Source organism: Pygocentrus nattereri, chromosome 29, assembly GCF_015220715.1.
Source record: "Pygocentrus nattereri isolate fPygNat1 chromosome 29, fPygNat1.pri, whole genome shotgun sequence".
Taxonomy (NCBI): domain Eukaryota; kingdom Metazoa; phylum Chordata; class Actinopteri; order Characiformes; family Serrasalmidae; genus Pygocentrus; species Pygocentrus nattereri.
In genome coordinates, this window is record NC_051239.1 from 15,440,214 (window position 1) to 15,456,142 (window position 15,929).

The window sequence follows — 15,929 nt, forward strand, 5'->3', positions numbered from 1 at the left end:
CGGGCCGAACGGAGACGTGCGCGTGCTGGACAGCGTCATCCAGGGCTCCGGGGCCGAGTGCGAGGCGAAAGGAGTCCGCCATGTGAGTGGAAACTGTTTGTGGGGTCGTTGTACGTGTGGTGTGCGCAGTGTTTTCAGTATTACGGGACAGGAACCTGCAGGACTGTCTTTCCTTTCTTACTGTTATTAGTTTCACACAGCTGGCTGAATCACTCACAGCCGTTACTGGGTCCTGAGCTGGAGCTGAGTAGTCTAGAGTTTAAAGGCTAAATGGACAGTGTATGGACAGAGGTACCGCGGGAACCTTGGCATTATGGCATAGTAATCTTGCAGCCTGGCACAGGTTTTACTGGACACTGTGTTGGGTATTCTGGAGCAGTGCAGTAGGTTTTACTGGACACTGTGTTGGGTATTCTGGAGCAGTGCAGTAGGTTTTACTGGACACTGTGTTGGGTATTCTGGAGCAGTGCAGTAGGTTTTACTGGACACTGTGTTGGGTATTCTGGAGCAGTGCAGTAGGTTTTACTGGACACTGTGTTGGGTATTCTGGAGCAGTGCAGTAGGTTTTACTGGACACTGTGTTGGGTATTCTGGAGCAGTGCAGTAGGTTTTAATGGACACTGTGTTGGGTATTCTGGAGCAGTGCAGTAGGTTTTACTGGACACTGTGTTGGGTATTCTGGAGCAGTGCAGTAGGTTTTAATGGACACTGTGTTGGGTATTCTGGAGCAGTGGAGTAGGTCTTACTGGACACTGTGTTGGGTATTCAGGTGCACTGCAGGAGGTTTTAATGGACACTGTGTTGGGTATTCTGGAGCAGTGCAGTAGGTTTTACTGGACACTGTGTTGGGTATTCTGGAGCAGTGCAGTAGGTTTTAATGGACACTGTGTTGGGTATTCTGGAGCAGTGCAGTAGGTTTTAATGGACACTGTGTTGGGTATTCTGGAGCAGTGCAGTAGGTTTTACTGGACACTGTGTTGGGTATTCTGGAGCAGTGCAGTAGGTTTTAATGGACACTGTGTTGGGTATTCTGGAGCAGTGGAGTAGGTCTTACTGGACACTGTGTTGGGTATTCTGGAGCAGTGCAGTAGGTTTTAATGGACACTGTGTTGGGTATTCTGGAGCAGTGCAGTAGGTTTTAATGGACACTGTGTTGGGTATTCTGGAGCAGTGGAGTAGGTCTTACTGGACACTGTGTTGGGTATTCAGGTGCACTGCAGGAGTTTTTAAAGAACACTGGGTTAGGTATTCTGGGACACTGTGTTAGGGATCATGGGGCAGTGTGAGATGGGACAATTTGATGTTATGGTACAGTAGCCTCCTAACCTGGCACAGGTTTTACAGGTCACTGTTAGGTAATCTGGGGCAGTGCAGCAGTTTTAATGGACGGTGTGTTTGGTGTTCTGGGGCAGTGCATTAGGTTTTAGTGGACACTATGTTGGGTATTCAGGGGCAGTGCAGGAGGTTTTAATGGACACTATGTTGGGTATTCAGGGGCAGTGCAGGAGGTTTTAATGGACACTATGTTGGGTATTCAGGGGCAGTGCAGGAGGTTTTAATGGACACTATGTTGGGTATTCAGGGGCAGTGCAGGAGGTTTTAATGGACACTATGTTGGGTATTCAGGGGCAGTGCAGGAGGTTTTAATGGACACTATGTTGGGTATTCAGGGGCAGTGCAGGAGGTTTTAATGGACACTATGTTGGGTATTCAGGGGCAGTGCAGGAGGTTTTAATGGACACTATGTTGGGTATTCAGGGGCAGTGCAGGAGGTTTTAATGGACACTATGTTGGGTATTCAGGGGCAGTGCAGGAGGTTTTAATGGACACTATGTTGGGTATTCAGGGGCAGTGCAGGAGGTTTTAATGGACACTATGTTGGGTATTCAGGGGCAGTGCAGGAGGTTTTAATGGACACTATGTTGGGTATTCAGGGGCAGTGCAGGAGGTTTTAATGGACACTATGTTGGGTATTCAGGGGCAGTGCAGGAGGTTTTAATGGACACTATGTTGGGTATTCAGGGGCAGTGCAGGAGGTTTTAATGGACACTATGTTGGGTATTCAGACTCTGCGCTTATTATTCTGTAACAGAGGCACAGAGGGGATCAGTCCATTATTTTACATAATTTCCCACAAAAATACTTGATAATGTAATAAGTTTAGAGCTTATTGCTTTTCTCATTTAGAAAGAATCCACTAGTGTCTCCTGAAAGTTGAACAGACGAGTTTCTTAAAGTGTCATGTATTACACACGGGCCTATAATGCCTTTATATCCCCGCTTAGCGTAAACTGTAATTATGACAGAACAGTAGTTTATATTCTCATGACTTGTGGCTCCTTGGTAGCGTTTGGTTTGGAAAGCACTTTCGTCTCTTAATAATTGCATAAATGCCGCAGCAGATGTTTGCGTTCAGAGCGCGGTGTTTGTTTTTGGACTCACTTAAAATTGGATTCACTTGAACATGTTGCTCTTGGCAATGACGGGTTAAGTAAAGCAGCCGAGTGAGGCTGCGTCGGACGTGCCCTGCACAAGCACAGTTTCTGCACTAGGGGTCTGCCAAAGCGCTGAAAGGTTATGGGGAAGAGTGTGAGGAGGCTGATGTTGCATCCTCGTGCACGACCCTGATCCATACAGCACTCACAAACTGAAAGCTCTGCAGCCTCTAAAAGTCTGCATGAGTGAAAAAACAAGAGTTCTGTACTTCTCTCCTAATGTTGGATTTCAGGTTATATAAGGCCTCAGTTAAAGGGAGAGGTGGGCAGAGAAGCCTAAAACCACTACTTCAATGAAATAACCTCTGAAAGTACTAAAAAAATAACTTGAGTAGGAGTTAAGAAAAGTAGTGGGTCAAAAAGCACAACAAGTACTGAGTTTTCTATGGAACTTCGGTTTAACTGGTTTAAAATAAAATGCGGAACTTGAAAGTGAGGGGTGTGGGCAACAGCAAAGCAGTCAAGGTGCTGCAGCACCAGTACGGAAAACATCCCCAAATATAGAATTAGGAGCTAAATATGAAAACTCAAGGCCTGATCCCATTTCTCCCTTTGCCCCTACCACTTAGCCCTTGCCCCTCCGTTATGTGCATTCAGCCGTAGGGGTAGGGTGTCCCGATTTTTGAGTGTATTGAGAAAGTTATTTTCTCCGTTAAAAATGATGATAACCATTGTATTATCTTAGTTAATATTAGTTTCAAAGCATTATGGTAATTTTCTTCGTAATAAGCATAAAAAGTCGCTAGCAGTACGCCAAGGTCTGTGTAGCTAGCTAGCTAAATTTCCGGTTTCCACTTTAAATGGTTACATTCTGGCACCTCAGGTGTCAGAGCTGCTGCTCCGTTTAAAGTGGAACGTAGAAATTTGAACAAGAAGCTGGCGGATAGCTGACTTCAGCTTCATATCCCTGAAGAATTAGGGGTGGGTGATAATAAATCATTGTCTCATGCCCCTTCTTTGAAGGCATTTTGCTGTTGTCAGAAAACAAAACCTTGTATCTCCAAAATGGTGAAGGAAAAAACCCACATTACTTTTAATGTAAGTCAAAGGAACCAGACATCGTTCCAAGTCATTTTGGGCCGTTTCTTTTGGTCCATTCATCATGAAATTTACACACATTGAAAAGGTTAACAGGCATTTTCAAATTAGAATAAAAACTGAAAAATGAGAAAAATGGAGGTACGAGGTTTTGTTCTGACAGCAGTGATTCCCTAAATGTAACTAAAGCCCTAAAGATCTTCACCCTCCTCTCCTATCGCTGCAGACTGGCAGGGTCGTCTACAGAGCAGCGCTAGTTGTTCCATTTCGTACAGGAAGATTTCAACCACTCCCCTTAGAAATCAGGTCCAAGGGGTTAGGGTGACACTCGAAAAACAAGGGGTAGGTGTAAAAAAAGGGTTTGGGCCTAACAGTGTTATCATTTCCACACAGATATACATAAGTACAGCTTATCTGAAACCATTTGAAAAGTATAAATATCATCACAGTGGGCTGAAGAGGCCTGCTAGCCTTTTAATTTCTGCAGTCTTTGTCTGTTTAGACATGAAAATGGGAAGTTCTTTATTAAAATGACTGTAATTGTCCAGTAGACACACAGTGGTAAGAGGAAGAGAAGGTAGTCAGGCCTAGTTGGAAACTTCATGGTCACTTCAAAATCCCCTTTGAGAAACCCTTGTGCAGCGCTATCATTTGGGAGGAAAAAAAGCCCTCGTGGGAGTTTGTGGATAATGTAATCAAGTGTGTATTCAGAATCAAGGGCGCATGGCATAGTGAGTAAGCTCAGGCGCGATGAAAACATGTTTTTGGGCAGTAGGGACGACGGACTCTGGTTCATCATCTGCTAAACCTGCTTGAAAGACGTTGTGATGGTTCTTTTCATTTTCTTTAACAAATCACCACTATTTGTTAGCCTCCATGTTTTTATTCTGATACTTTTCAGAGACTGCGTATGGCATATCACTAAAAAATGTTATGCATTGAATGTACTTGATTTAAATGTGTACAGCATGAATAAAATATATTGCATCAACACAATTATTGCCAAGAGTAAATAAACTAAAGGAGGAAAAAAGTGTTGATGTAATATATTTTATTCATGTGGAAATGATGTAAACATTTAAGTCAATTACATTTAATGCATCACTTTTTTTTTCAGTACCCTTAGTTATTTGAAGCTGGCAGTTCTTGGTGTGTAAGAGAGGGGCTCAAATAAGCTGATAAAAATTGCACTCAATTTAAAGTTTGTGGCGATTTTAAAATCACTGATGAACAGATGGTCTCCAAACGATGCCATATGTTCTTACAGTATGAAGCTGAAATGCTATTATCAGAAACACATGGTGGCCTGGCGTGTGTTTGGCGAGGGTCTTTTTTTTAATTCATGCTTAGTTCTTAAAGTCTTACAGACACAGTCCGATGCTATTGCCTCACATTCTCCAGAAGGTCTTCCTCCTAAATGCTCATGATTTGAGATTGCAGGAACACAGTGACCAGCCTGTGAGGGCTGGACATTCATTACACACGTTTAGGTTTGTTTTTATGTCGTTTCAGGACCCGGGATCAAACATTCAGTGTTCAAAAGAAAGAAAGAGGTGTTTATCTGGGCAGTAAGCCTTTATTAGTACACTAACATTTGAATAAATGCAAGTAAACAAATGAATAGTACACCGTGTGTGAGTGTGTTAGCTTGACCATTTCCTAAGCTTCTTCTCAGGGCTTCTCAAGGGCTTACAGGTTCGATACCAGCGTCAGCTATTCAGTCCTTCATTAAATTCAGGTGTGCTGCAAATCCATGCACTGACTGGAGGGCACAGAGAAGGCAGTAAGCAGATCTGTGCTCTTCTAACCAAGATAGATATCACTTTTTTAAACAAAGAAAGTTTTAATGCGTTTTTAATACATTTATGTTTATTTGTGTTCTAATCTTACATTGTTTTTACTGCCAAAACACACTTACTAGCAGGATAAGTCGCTTTAAGCCGTTCTCATAGCCGTTTTTGCACAGTACTGTATATCCCATATACGTGTCATATGTATTTCTAAAATATTTACTATACAGGAGAGGACCAGACTTTGTTAGCTTTTAATGTACCTTAATAAAAGAATTTTTAAATTCTAGGTAGTTTTGAGCCATGGTCCACTTATTATGATAGTCACGCAGTGTAAAGGTCAGTTGTTGTTTTTAAAATGTAATGACTATATGTACATTACTGTGCAAATGTCAGAGCCAGCTCTTCTTTTATTAAATCCTAACAGCTGTCAGACCTACTACACCACCAAAACTGTCCCCATCAGATAAACAGAACTTAAAGCTTTCATCTTTAAGATGCTTCAGATCAAAATCTACAGGTGTTCATGTCCATCCTTCCATTGTAAAAAGACCATTCACATCCTGTAAATGGATGTGTAGCTGTAAAGAAGCTGTTGCTGTGAACAGGACATGGATAGACAACGAAGACAAACATATGTAAACTAAACAAAGAAGATGCTGGTGTTCTCAGAACAATGGTCTGTCCACTTCAGAGTCCAGAAGAAACAGAAAACGCAACCAAATTCTAAGACTGAACTTTGTAGATGTGGAAAAATATCCCTGCAGATGTCTTGTACTTCTAATGACCTGCAGTGGCTGTTGACTGGACGTTGACTAAGTGAATGGTGGTCTGTTTTGCACAGTGCTGTATATGAACACACAAACACACACACACACGCGCTGGGTACCTGTATGTCACAGGCCCTTTCACTCAACTGATAATCTCATCTTCATCATCATCAAACAGTACAGCAGTTACAAGAATTTCGTCTTACTATCTCTCCATAAATAAACACACCCCCACGTCCTCCTCCCTGTCTCCCTCCACTTGCGTGTGAACAGTCACTGCTCGTGACTCAGGCTGCAGGTTTTTATACTTCAAGTGAAGTGTGTGACCAGAGGAATTTTCATTTGAATTTTTTTGTGCATGTAGCGTATCTGAGAGTCCTTCAGGCTTTAGATAAGTGCTTTAAGAAACTCGTGGGAAAGCCTTACCCACTGAGTCTCTCTCTCTCTCTCTCTCTCTCTCTCTCCCTCTCTCTCTCTCTCAAACCAGCCATGAAGTTCCCCCACTAAGCACTCCACTCATGCGAGATGGAATAAATATTCCTACTTTTAGCAGACTACTTGTAATGGATCGTTTTATCTGTGATCCTAAATTATATGCTGCGTGCAGAACATGCTCAGCTATCTGGAAAAACGAGCAGAAAGGTCGGCTCTACCTTACAGTCCGACTGATTAAAACAATAGTCTAATCAGCCTAGCGTAAGTGACAGAGCCTGAGACATTCTTGCAAAAGAAGTAGGGATTTAAAAAATGCATCAGTGCATCATGATGCACTAATGTTCAACACAGTTTATGCTCATTATTTGAAAAATGAAATATTGGTTTGCTAAATAATGGAAATAAATGTTAAAAATAAGTAATACAAGTAATACACATCTGTGTATTCGTTGTTAATAACTGAAGCGATTCGCATGGCGAAACTTCACGATACACTGAATCATTTCCTAACAAAATGCAGTCAAAATGAATGGTTGTGTGGCGAGAGATTTACACCCCTACTGACGAGTGTTTGTTTACTTTCTCAGCTCCAGCCGGAGCAGCTGAACTGCGGGGCGGCCCACCTGCAGCACCCACTCGCCCTCCAGAAGCCTCTCAGAGCTACTCCTCTGTACGAGGCGCCCGGCCTCAGCTCTGTTGCTGTGGAAGATGTTCATAACCACACCGTAGTGTTCCTGGGAACCAGCAATGGGTGGCTGCGCAAGGTAAGACAGACATACTATTAACTCCTTAAACACTGTAGACCTGTTGGTGGATCCACATTTCGGTTCTTCACTACAGAACTACAGATTATAGTACTCACTGAATAGTTACTAGCATTTACCGGATAATAAGCCTTGGGATTATGAACCGAGTAATAAGTCAGTTTAAGCAGTTAAGCATGTAATTGATAAGGGGTTTTCAATCCAGTCAATTAGTGAGAGCACTTTATTCTGTTTCACCTGCAAACATGTCAACTAGATAATAAAAGGCCATAGAGAGCAATAGTTCTGCCAAATATCTAATCAAACCCTTTAAATATTACACACTCCTATACCCTGAGCATAGCTCAGCCAGTTTGGCCCGAAGCCTCTGTAGTTACTGAATAATAATCCTTAGTTTGTAATTAGCCTGAGATTTTAAAACATTAACTATCCCATCACCCCAACCGTAATGAGTCAGCCAAGATATGTTTGCTTTCGAGAGTTTTCTTCTTTAGTTTTGCGCTGGAGCTCAAGGAAAATGTAGCTAATGGAATGAAAGCGTATGACCGCCAATTAGCAGCCTGAAAACTGCATGTGTGAATGATCACATCTGTACAAATGGACATGAGTTTAACATAATAACACTGATTCGGGACATTTCCACGTTTCCACTCTACTTCTTTCCCCAAATGAACTGTTATTATTGTAATCAGCCTTTGCTAGAATGTTATTTTCACTTTGAAAAAAATCTTCCCCTTTGTTTGCTAATTGTTACTAAGGTCCTTTCTGGGGTTTTAGCTGTTGTGGACTTCCCATCTCAATATGTGGTGTCTTCAGTGGCTTGCGTTCGACTTATTTACTGTCCTTGAGCCTTTATTAAACCTCAGAGGGCCTATATCTGTTTTTTCTTAAGGGTAATTGTAGTTTTGTGAGGACGCACTATACATGTGCAAAGTATCCTCTATGAATATAATCTTAATATAAAAATATATTTATATCGCAGTTGTTGGGACAGAAGCTCGTATCTCCATTTTTGGCATGGACTAAAATAAATGAACCAAAATGACTTGTCATTTTGCCAGTTCTGGTTCCATTGACGTACATTAAAAGTACAGAGATACAAGGTTTTGTTCTGACAATGGCGGTGTATAAATAACTGGCATGAGCAGTACCCTCACCACTCACAAGGTTGATGTGGCTTGTCCTGCCCACACAGCTTTAACGAAGATATGTCCCCCTACAGTCTCTCCTTGTTGATGGTGGAGAAACTTAAGTGACCAAAAGCTAACGTCCAACTGAAAGCTACCCTAGTTCACACAACTGAGCTCACAAACCAGCACGTCTGTCTGACGGTTTGTCTATTCGTCTGTCCATCCGTTCAGCCATGCCGTTATTCTGTGGGTGCAAATCCAGCTGTAAACAAGACTCTTACCTTCTTTAAGACTTTGCCTTATAAAATCTGGGTAATGTTTAAGCGAGCCATGGACACAGCAGGGTGGTCTACAGCAACACCTCCATGTCTAGAGTCTAATCTCTGCTCGCTCCCGCTTTTTTGTTCAGTTCAGTGGTGTAGCAGGCTGAGAGTGTTGGACAGGGGGATGTCAATCAAGCGTGCTCCTTTACAATATTAGGATCACGTCTAGACAGTTCTCAGACAGGTTTGATCAGTGCCATGTTTTTATTATCATTATCATATTTTATCATATTTTGATCTTGTTTTCGGATTTTACTGGATGCTTAATGCATACAAACATTTTTAGTATTTTTCACTGTGGACTGGCTATGGTTCCCAAAGCCTAGACTGAAAACCCCTGGCCTACATCAACTTTGAAGGCTTGTATAGGGCGAGATTTAGAGCAGGGGTTTCCTACTCTGAAACCTCTGACCCCGGATTTATTCTTTCTTGTCCTAAACACATTAAAGTGTTTGGTAATTGCTGATGAGTGAAATTAGTGGTATGATACTGTACAGTGCAGAGGAAGCTGACTGACTCTGGTTGAGAGCAAATGTCCTGCTTTGCATTAGTAACTGTGTGTTTAAGAGGCCGTTGCAGACTCTGTCTGTGACTGTGAGAGAGATAATATGTGCATTTAGGGCCTTAAGCATTTTTTGAGGTCTATGAAACAAAGTTTTGTTGGTCTGGTTTTCTTCTTTCTTGTCTGTGAGGGTTTTTGTTGTGTCTATCTTGTTCTCATAGGGGGCACTTTAACAGACTCCCTGTGTGCCATGCTCAGTTCAGGCTTATTACAAGACAAAGCACGGGCCAGGTGGGCTGCAATGAAGGAAACATAATGCTTCTTTAGAGGACATTAGTGCATAGAATTTGTGCAAATGTTATTTAATGACTTTTTGACCTCTGTGTTCTTTATGGGTCTCTCTCTCTCTCTCTCTCTCTCTCTCTCTCTCTCTCTATCGCACATACACACACACACTTACCTTTACATTCCTGCCAAAACAAAACTCAGCAGAACTCCAGTCTTAAAGCCATCTGCAGGCACCCTGCCTTCAGAGAGGGGGAAAAAAATTCCTTAATTAGGCGAAATTCCAGCGCTGTGTCTCATTCCCGTATGGAATCACCTCTGAGTGGGAGCTTCAAAGTCGGAAAAAGCCACGGAGGGTCGCTCAGCGGCATCGGAAAAATTCTATTAAAAGTGGGAGAGGCCTGTGTGAGTGAGGTTATTGTGTTATTCTATTGTTTGGAAGAGGCTTGTCTGTCTCGGGAGAGACAGACAGACAGAGAGAGTGAGAGACACATTGAGAGAGAGAGAGATGGGACCTGTTTGGCTGCAGGGTGTCTTGTTTTAGTCCAAAAAAAGCCTTTTTGTTTCCATGCCAGGATGTGAAGTTGTGTGCTGGTGGAGTAATTGCTTGCTTCAATTACATGTGCTGAGCAGAGCCTTGAGTTTAGGTGTGTGTGTGTTTGTGTGTGTGTACGTTTTTAGGACAGATGCAGTACTCAGAAGAATTGCATCTAAAAATCTGTTTAATTGGGCCGTAAGAATTTATTAACTCATAAAAGCATAAAAAATAGAGTAAATACAAATAACATTAATACTGTAAGTGATTTTATTTATGTCATTGTGTGTGCAGCCTCTCTCTGTAAGCCCGCTAGAGGACATTCCGCCAGCAGAATATCTTCAATATTTTAAATTAATATATTATTTATATATATATATATATATATATATATATATATATATATATATATATATATATATATGACATTTTTCCTGAAACTCTATTATCAGATTAAGTAGGACACTGTTGGCTCTCTATGTGTAAAATGCTGTGAGTCTGTGTTGAGCTGCTAGCGAGCAATGAAAGGCAAAAGGAGATGAGTGAAAATCCCCTGCTATCAAAAAAAAGCAATTCACACGAGGACTGATGAGATACAGTACTGCAGACAGTAAAGAATAGGACAATAAAGAATAGCAGTCACATGTAATGAAAATACATTTGTAAATCTTGACTGACTTCCTTGTTCAGAAAGAAGTTTGGTTTTGTGTTTCCATCGAAATGATTTCATCAGCGTTACTAAAGAGAAAATATCTAGGTCTAATGATCAATCTCCAAAACAGTCGGCAAATGCATTTTATATATGCAATGAAAAGGGTGAACTGTTTCCGATCCCCTTCTCTAGCAGCCTGATGTTTTCTGAAGTTACCATCCAATACCTGGCTGGCAAATCAGTATTCCATGAGGTTAAATCCATGCAGTGGCTGGACACATTGAGCAGCCTGGAACCAAACCTGTGCTCTTCTATGTTCTGTTCTTTTAAACATAAGTCTTACTGTATTACTGCAGTACTGTATAATGTTTTACTGTATTAATGTTTATTTGTATTTATTGTGTTAATGTTAATATGGTATACAAGCAACAATACACCTACTGTTGACATGAATGATTTCATACAGTAATGTGCTTATGTGGTCCTGTGTGCAATATCAGCAAATGGACATTGCAGATCATCTTTTTCCTGTTTCATTTGTTCTTTGTGTTTGTTGTACATTTAGCTTCACTCATACATCGCATGCTTCATACACAGCGTGTGTATGGCCCAGCACGTGTGTGTATGTGCCCTGCAGACAGTTGTGTGGCTGCTCTAATGGTTGTAGTGGTGTATGTAATGTCATTATGGATGGTGAGTTGGGGATGTGTTAGTGCAGTCAGATTGAGTTACTGCTCAACCACTGCGTACACACCACTCTCCAGACCTGATCATACAACTACATACTCTCTCTCACTTTCTCCCACTCTATCTGTCTATCACTCTCTTACCATCTCTCTCTTACCATCTCTTTCTCTGTTTTTCACTCTCTCTCTATATCTCTCTCTATCTCTATCACCCACTCGCTCCTCATCGCTCTCTCCTTCTCTGTCTGTTCCTTCTTTCACTCTTTCTGTTCCTTCTCTCTCTCCCCCATATCTCTCTCCATCACTCACTCTCTCCCTCTCACTCTCTCCCATTCTCTCTCCTCCCACGCTCTCTTTCACTCACTCTCTCCCTCTCACTCTCTTCAGTTTCTCTCTCTCTCTCTCTCTCTCTCTCTCTCTCTCTCTCTCTCTCTCTCTCTTACTCTGTTGCTTACTCACATCTATCTGTCTAATCCAGTCATCTCCATCCATGAAAGCTGTCTGTCTTTAACTTTCCAGTAGTCCATACATCCATTCATTCATCCCTCCATCTATGAATCCATCCATTCATCCTTCCATGCCTTAAATTGCACTTGCGAGCAGATGTATGGAACAGGACACAGACTCAGTCTTCACCAGAGCTGTTTATGCACATCACTGTTCTTTTTTCTGTTTTCCTCTTTTCACCTCTCTCTCTCTCTCTCTCTCTCTCTCTCTCTCTGTCTCTGTTTGTCCTTTCTGTGTTTGTCTTTCTCCTACGTCCCGCTGTTGCTCCTGTTAAAACCTAAAAAAAGGGCCTTTGATTAGAGAATCTCTCTCTCTCGCACACATGCATGCTCAGCCTGTTGCAGCTGAGTGACTTTGAAAGAAAGAGTTCTTTGATGTGCTGGTAGCGAGACACACTGACCCCGTAGCTGAGCAGGTGTTGGAGAGTGTGTTTTTGTGGGTGTGTGTTTGTGTGTTATATGGCTTTGCTGATCTTTCAGCTCCTCCACTGCTGTTACTTCAGCGCACTACCTGGGCCATCTGGACAGTATCTCCGTCTGTCCATTTGTTGTCCATAGAAGCAATCAGAATCCATTCCCTTTATTCCCCAGTGGCGCTACATCATGCACACTATGAAACTGGAGCTCAGCCCTCTTACATCAGGAGTGTAGTTGTGAGGGGGCTTAAAGTAGTCTTAGACCTCCCAAAATGTGAACGATGTTCACTTATGCTATGAAAATAAGACAGAATGGCCTGATTTTTATTGTCAACTGTAAATTTAGAACTACTATCTTCCAGTACTTCTGTAGCCTGTAGGATCTAGCTAGCTAATGGCTTCATCCTTTCACCACATATTACTGAAAAGAGCAGGCCTGTGGTTAATTAAAGAAACCCCACCATGGTGTGCTGTGATCTGTCAGAGTAACCAGGCACTTAACTGTGACTTAACCAATTGTGTGTTGTGTTTAAAACAGAGATGTAAATGATTGACTCATCATCTGTTAACAAACAAATAAACATTTGTTAGCTCAGTGCTACCTGCTAAAAAGACTGAATGTCCATATGTTCTGGCATTAAGGATCTTTCTGTGTATAATTTGCATTTTTTTATTGACCACGATGGTCAGTTGAGGTTTTTCCTCATACATATGTATCGCAGCTATGACACAAAGGAGACACGGGCCAGGCCACGATGGTGCTGTCAGTAGTGCTCTTTTACTGAAACCCAGTCAGAAAGGCATTTACACAAAATAGGACTGAGCAATGGTGGAGGTCACCATTAGCCAAAGGCTTCCACCCCATGGTGACCAACCCCAGATGTAAAACACTCACACTGCCCAGACGCAATAAACCACAAATAACACGCAACACATCTTTAAACGAATAAACAGCAACATTAACAACATTAAGACCGCTTTTTACAGGGAGGACAGCGCCACCCATGGACCTCTTCGCATGTCCTTCTGCATGGCCACTCCTCCAAAGCCTCTATGGCAGCATGAATCAGTAGCAGGATGCTACAGTATATTTCTTGCTACTGTTATTTCTTGTTACAAAACACGTGTCTTCGAAATGATAGTGTTACAGAAGAAGGGACAATGCTCTTTAATTTTAAAGGAAGTGAATGTATTCCAAGTCTTTTTCATTGGTTTATTCATTTCACGCAATGTGAAGGACATCTGCTGTGCTCAAATGATGATGTATATTTTACGTGGTTTTGAAATGACAGCTGCATATATATATATACACACACAGCTTTCGCAAAGCTATTCCTGTAGTTTTCACAGATTCTGGCTGTCAAAAGCTTAAGTTGACAACCAACAGTTCACTTCAGTCCCAGGGCAGTAATTAGCACCTTTACACTGCTGGATCGTTGTACATCTAATGCCGTTTTAGAGTGTCAGATCTTAGCAGCCGTCTTAGTAATGTGTTAAATGCCACTGTGTTTTCCTAATCACCTGTTCATACAAGTAATTGGTAATATGACAGTGATATTAATAACATCCTTTTCTGGTTGTTTTTCCATCCTATTACATTTAAAGTTGCTCTCGACTGATCTTGATGTGGCGTCGTAACTTATGGTCATGGATCATGCGTTAATGAAAGTGTTTTCTTTTTTCTGCCACGTCTAGCTATCCCTGCTGGGGAATTTCTCAGTGGCCAATCAGTGGTCACTGCGGCTCGCTGCTGGTGAATCAGTGCATCACGTTATGACCTTCGACCCCAACGACCGAAACTACTTGTACCTCATGACTACCCACCATGTGAGTATTTTGCCCGTCCGCATGAGCAGCTTTATCGTACTACATAAATCAAGGGTGTGAAACTCAACCACTAAAAGGGCCGTATTAAATAACCTCAGCAAATCCTTGGGCCAACTGTGTTTATCTCCATTTATATTTTTGCCACCACACAAACAGCCATTGTTTATTCAAAATATGCCAAACTGCAACAGCAGAATAGGCATTGAATACTTATTCAAAAATAATTCTAAAGAAAAATAAATTGTTTTAGGTATTGCCTATAACAGGTAAGCTGCCTATTTGCTTGAACTAGACACCAGGCACCTCTTCTTTTTGTGTAATCACTGCTCCATAGATTGCTGTGTATCAGAATGCACACCGTGTTGCAGTGCATGCTGGGGTCTGTAGGGTAACTCGGGGTGAAACGGGCTAGTAAGAATGGAAAATGTAAATAATTTCTCGGGCCGAATTTGAAAAATGCAAAAATATAAAAGCTACTTAATTAGGTGATAAATATTAATTTGCTCTGTAAATGCTAATATTGTTAAATAATATATAATAAATATAATATAATAAAATACAAATAATATTAATACAATGAGTATAATTTTACATATTTCCAAACTTCTTCTCAGAGAGAAACCCAATATTACTTGTGGTATCAGCCAATATCTGGTTTGGCTGATCAGTGCTTCAGTATGTAAAATGAAGTGTGCTGGTGGTGGGATTTAAGAAATCCGTGCAACAGATGGAGGGGTCCATAAGAAATCTGAGTTCATTCCTATTATAGTTGGATTTAATTTGCATCTATTTTACGGATATGTGGTGATTTTACAAGTGAAAACATATTTATTACCAAGTTATATGGTTTATACAATGTGCTTCGGCGACTAAGATTTGTAGTACTTACCTTACAGTTTTTATATGCAATACATTGTGAATATAATGGCACATAGATATAAATAGAATAAAAGAGTAACAGCCCACCATACAGCTATTGAGTCATCTGTGGTAAATGTCAGGTAAATGTAAAGGGCAGCTGCCAGAAAAGGGGAAGTTTGTATATGACAGTGCCAGTGTGTAAATATATTACACATATATTTTGGGCATATGTATGTGTAGTTATATATAAAATCCCTCATCATATAATTCATACATCTTGGCTCAATATGTACTCACTGCATTTCAGCCTATCGTCATTAATGCACTCAGCATCATCTCAATCTCTTCAACTGCTCACTATTAACTAGAACATAGTTTCTAGTTATGATCTTTAAAGTAGTTCTGCTTTTAATTGCATGTTTCAGCTGCAGCAAACATATCCAACGAAATCAAAGCAGCGTCTGTGCAAAAGGGAGAGGAGTATAAATGTGATTAGACCAGGGAGAAAGTAATTCATATTCACATGCATGTAACTATCCACGGCAGATACGCCGGTGAATCCGCAATGCACATTACATAGCAAAGATATCAGATTACTTTTATCAATAACTGCATCAGATTCAATTACCTTGATCAATTATGACCCAAAATATGATTACATTGTCAATTAGCCGATCTTACTTAGATTTTCAAAAGTCAAATTGTGGTTTAACCTCATTTTCATGCTGAGATATTATTTAAGAGAGACTGCAGAATCGGATGGTTTCGATCAGCATTTCATTGGGCCTGCTTATTCTCTCTTTCTCTTTCTCTCTCTCTCTCTGTCTCTATCTCTCTGTCTGTCTCTATCTCTTTCTTGCTCTCTCTCATACATACACACCTTTTTAATAGTGCTTTCGTGGTGGGTGCAAAGT

General features: G+C 41.1%; 1 protein-coding gene across 1 annotated transcript in view; it reads left to right on the forward strand.

Annotated features, from left to right (window-relative positions):
- Positions 1-15,929, forward strand: part of plxnd1 (plexin D1) — a 107,791-nt gene that overhangs the window by 1,568 nt on the left and 90,294 nt on the right. The window contains exons 2-4 of the mRNA XM_017705725.2: positions 1-82; positions 7,116-7,292; positions 14,023-14,154. The exon at positions 1-82 is cut by the window's left edge and continues 286 nt beyond it. Coding sequence (XP_017561214.1) covers positions 1-82; positions 7,116-7,292; positions 14,023-14,154 — 391 coding nt within the window. The remainder of the gene's footprint in view (positions 83-7,115; positions 7,293-14,022; positions 14,155-15,929) is intronic.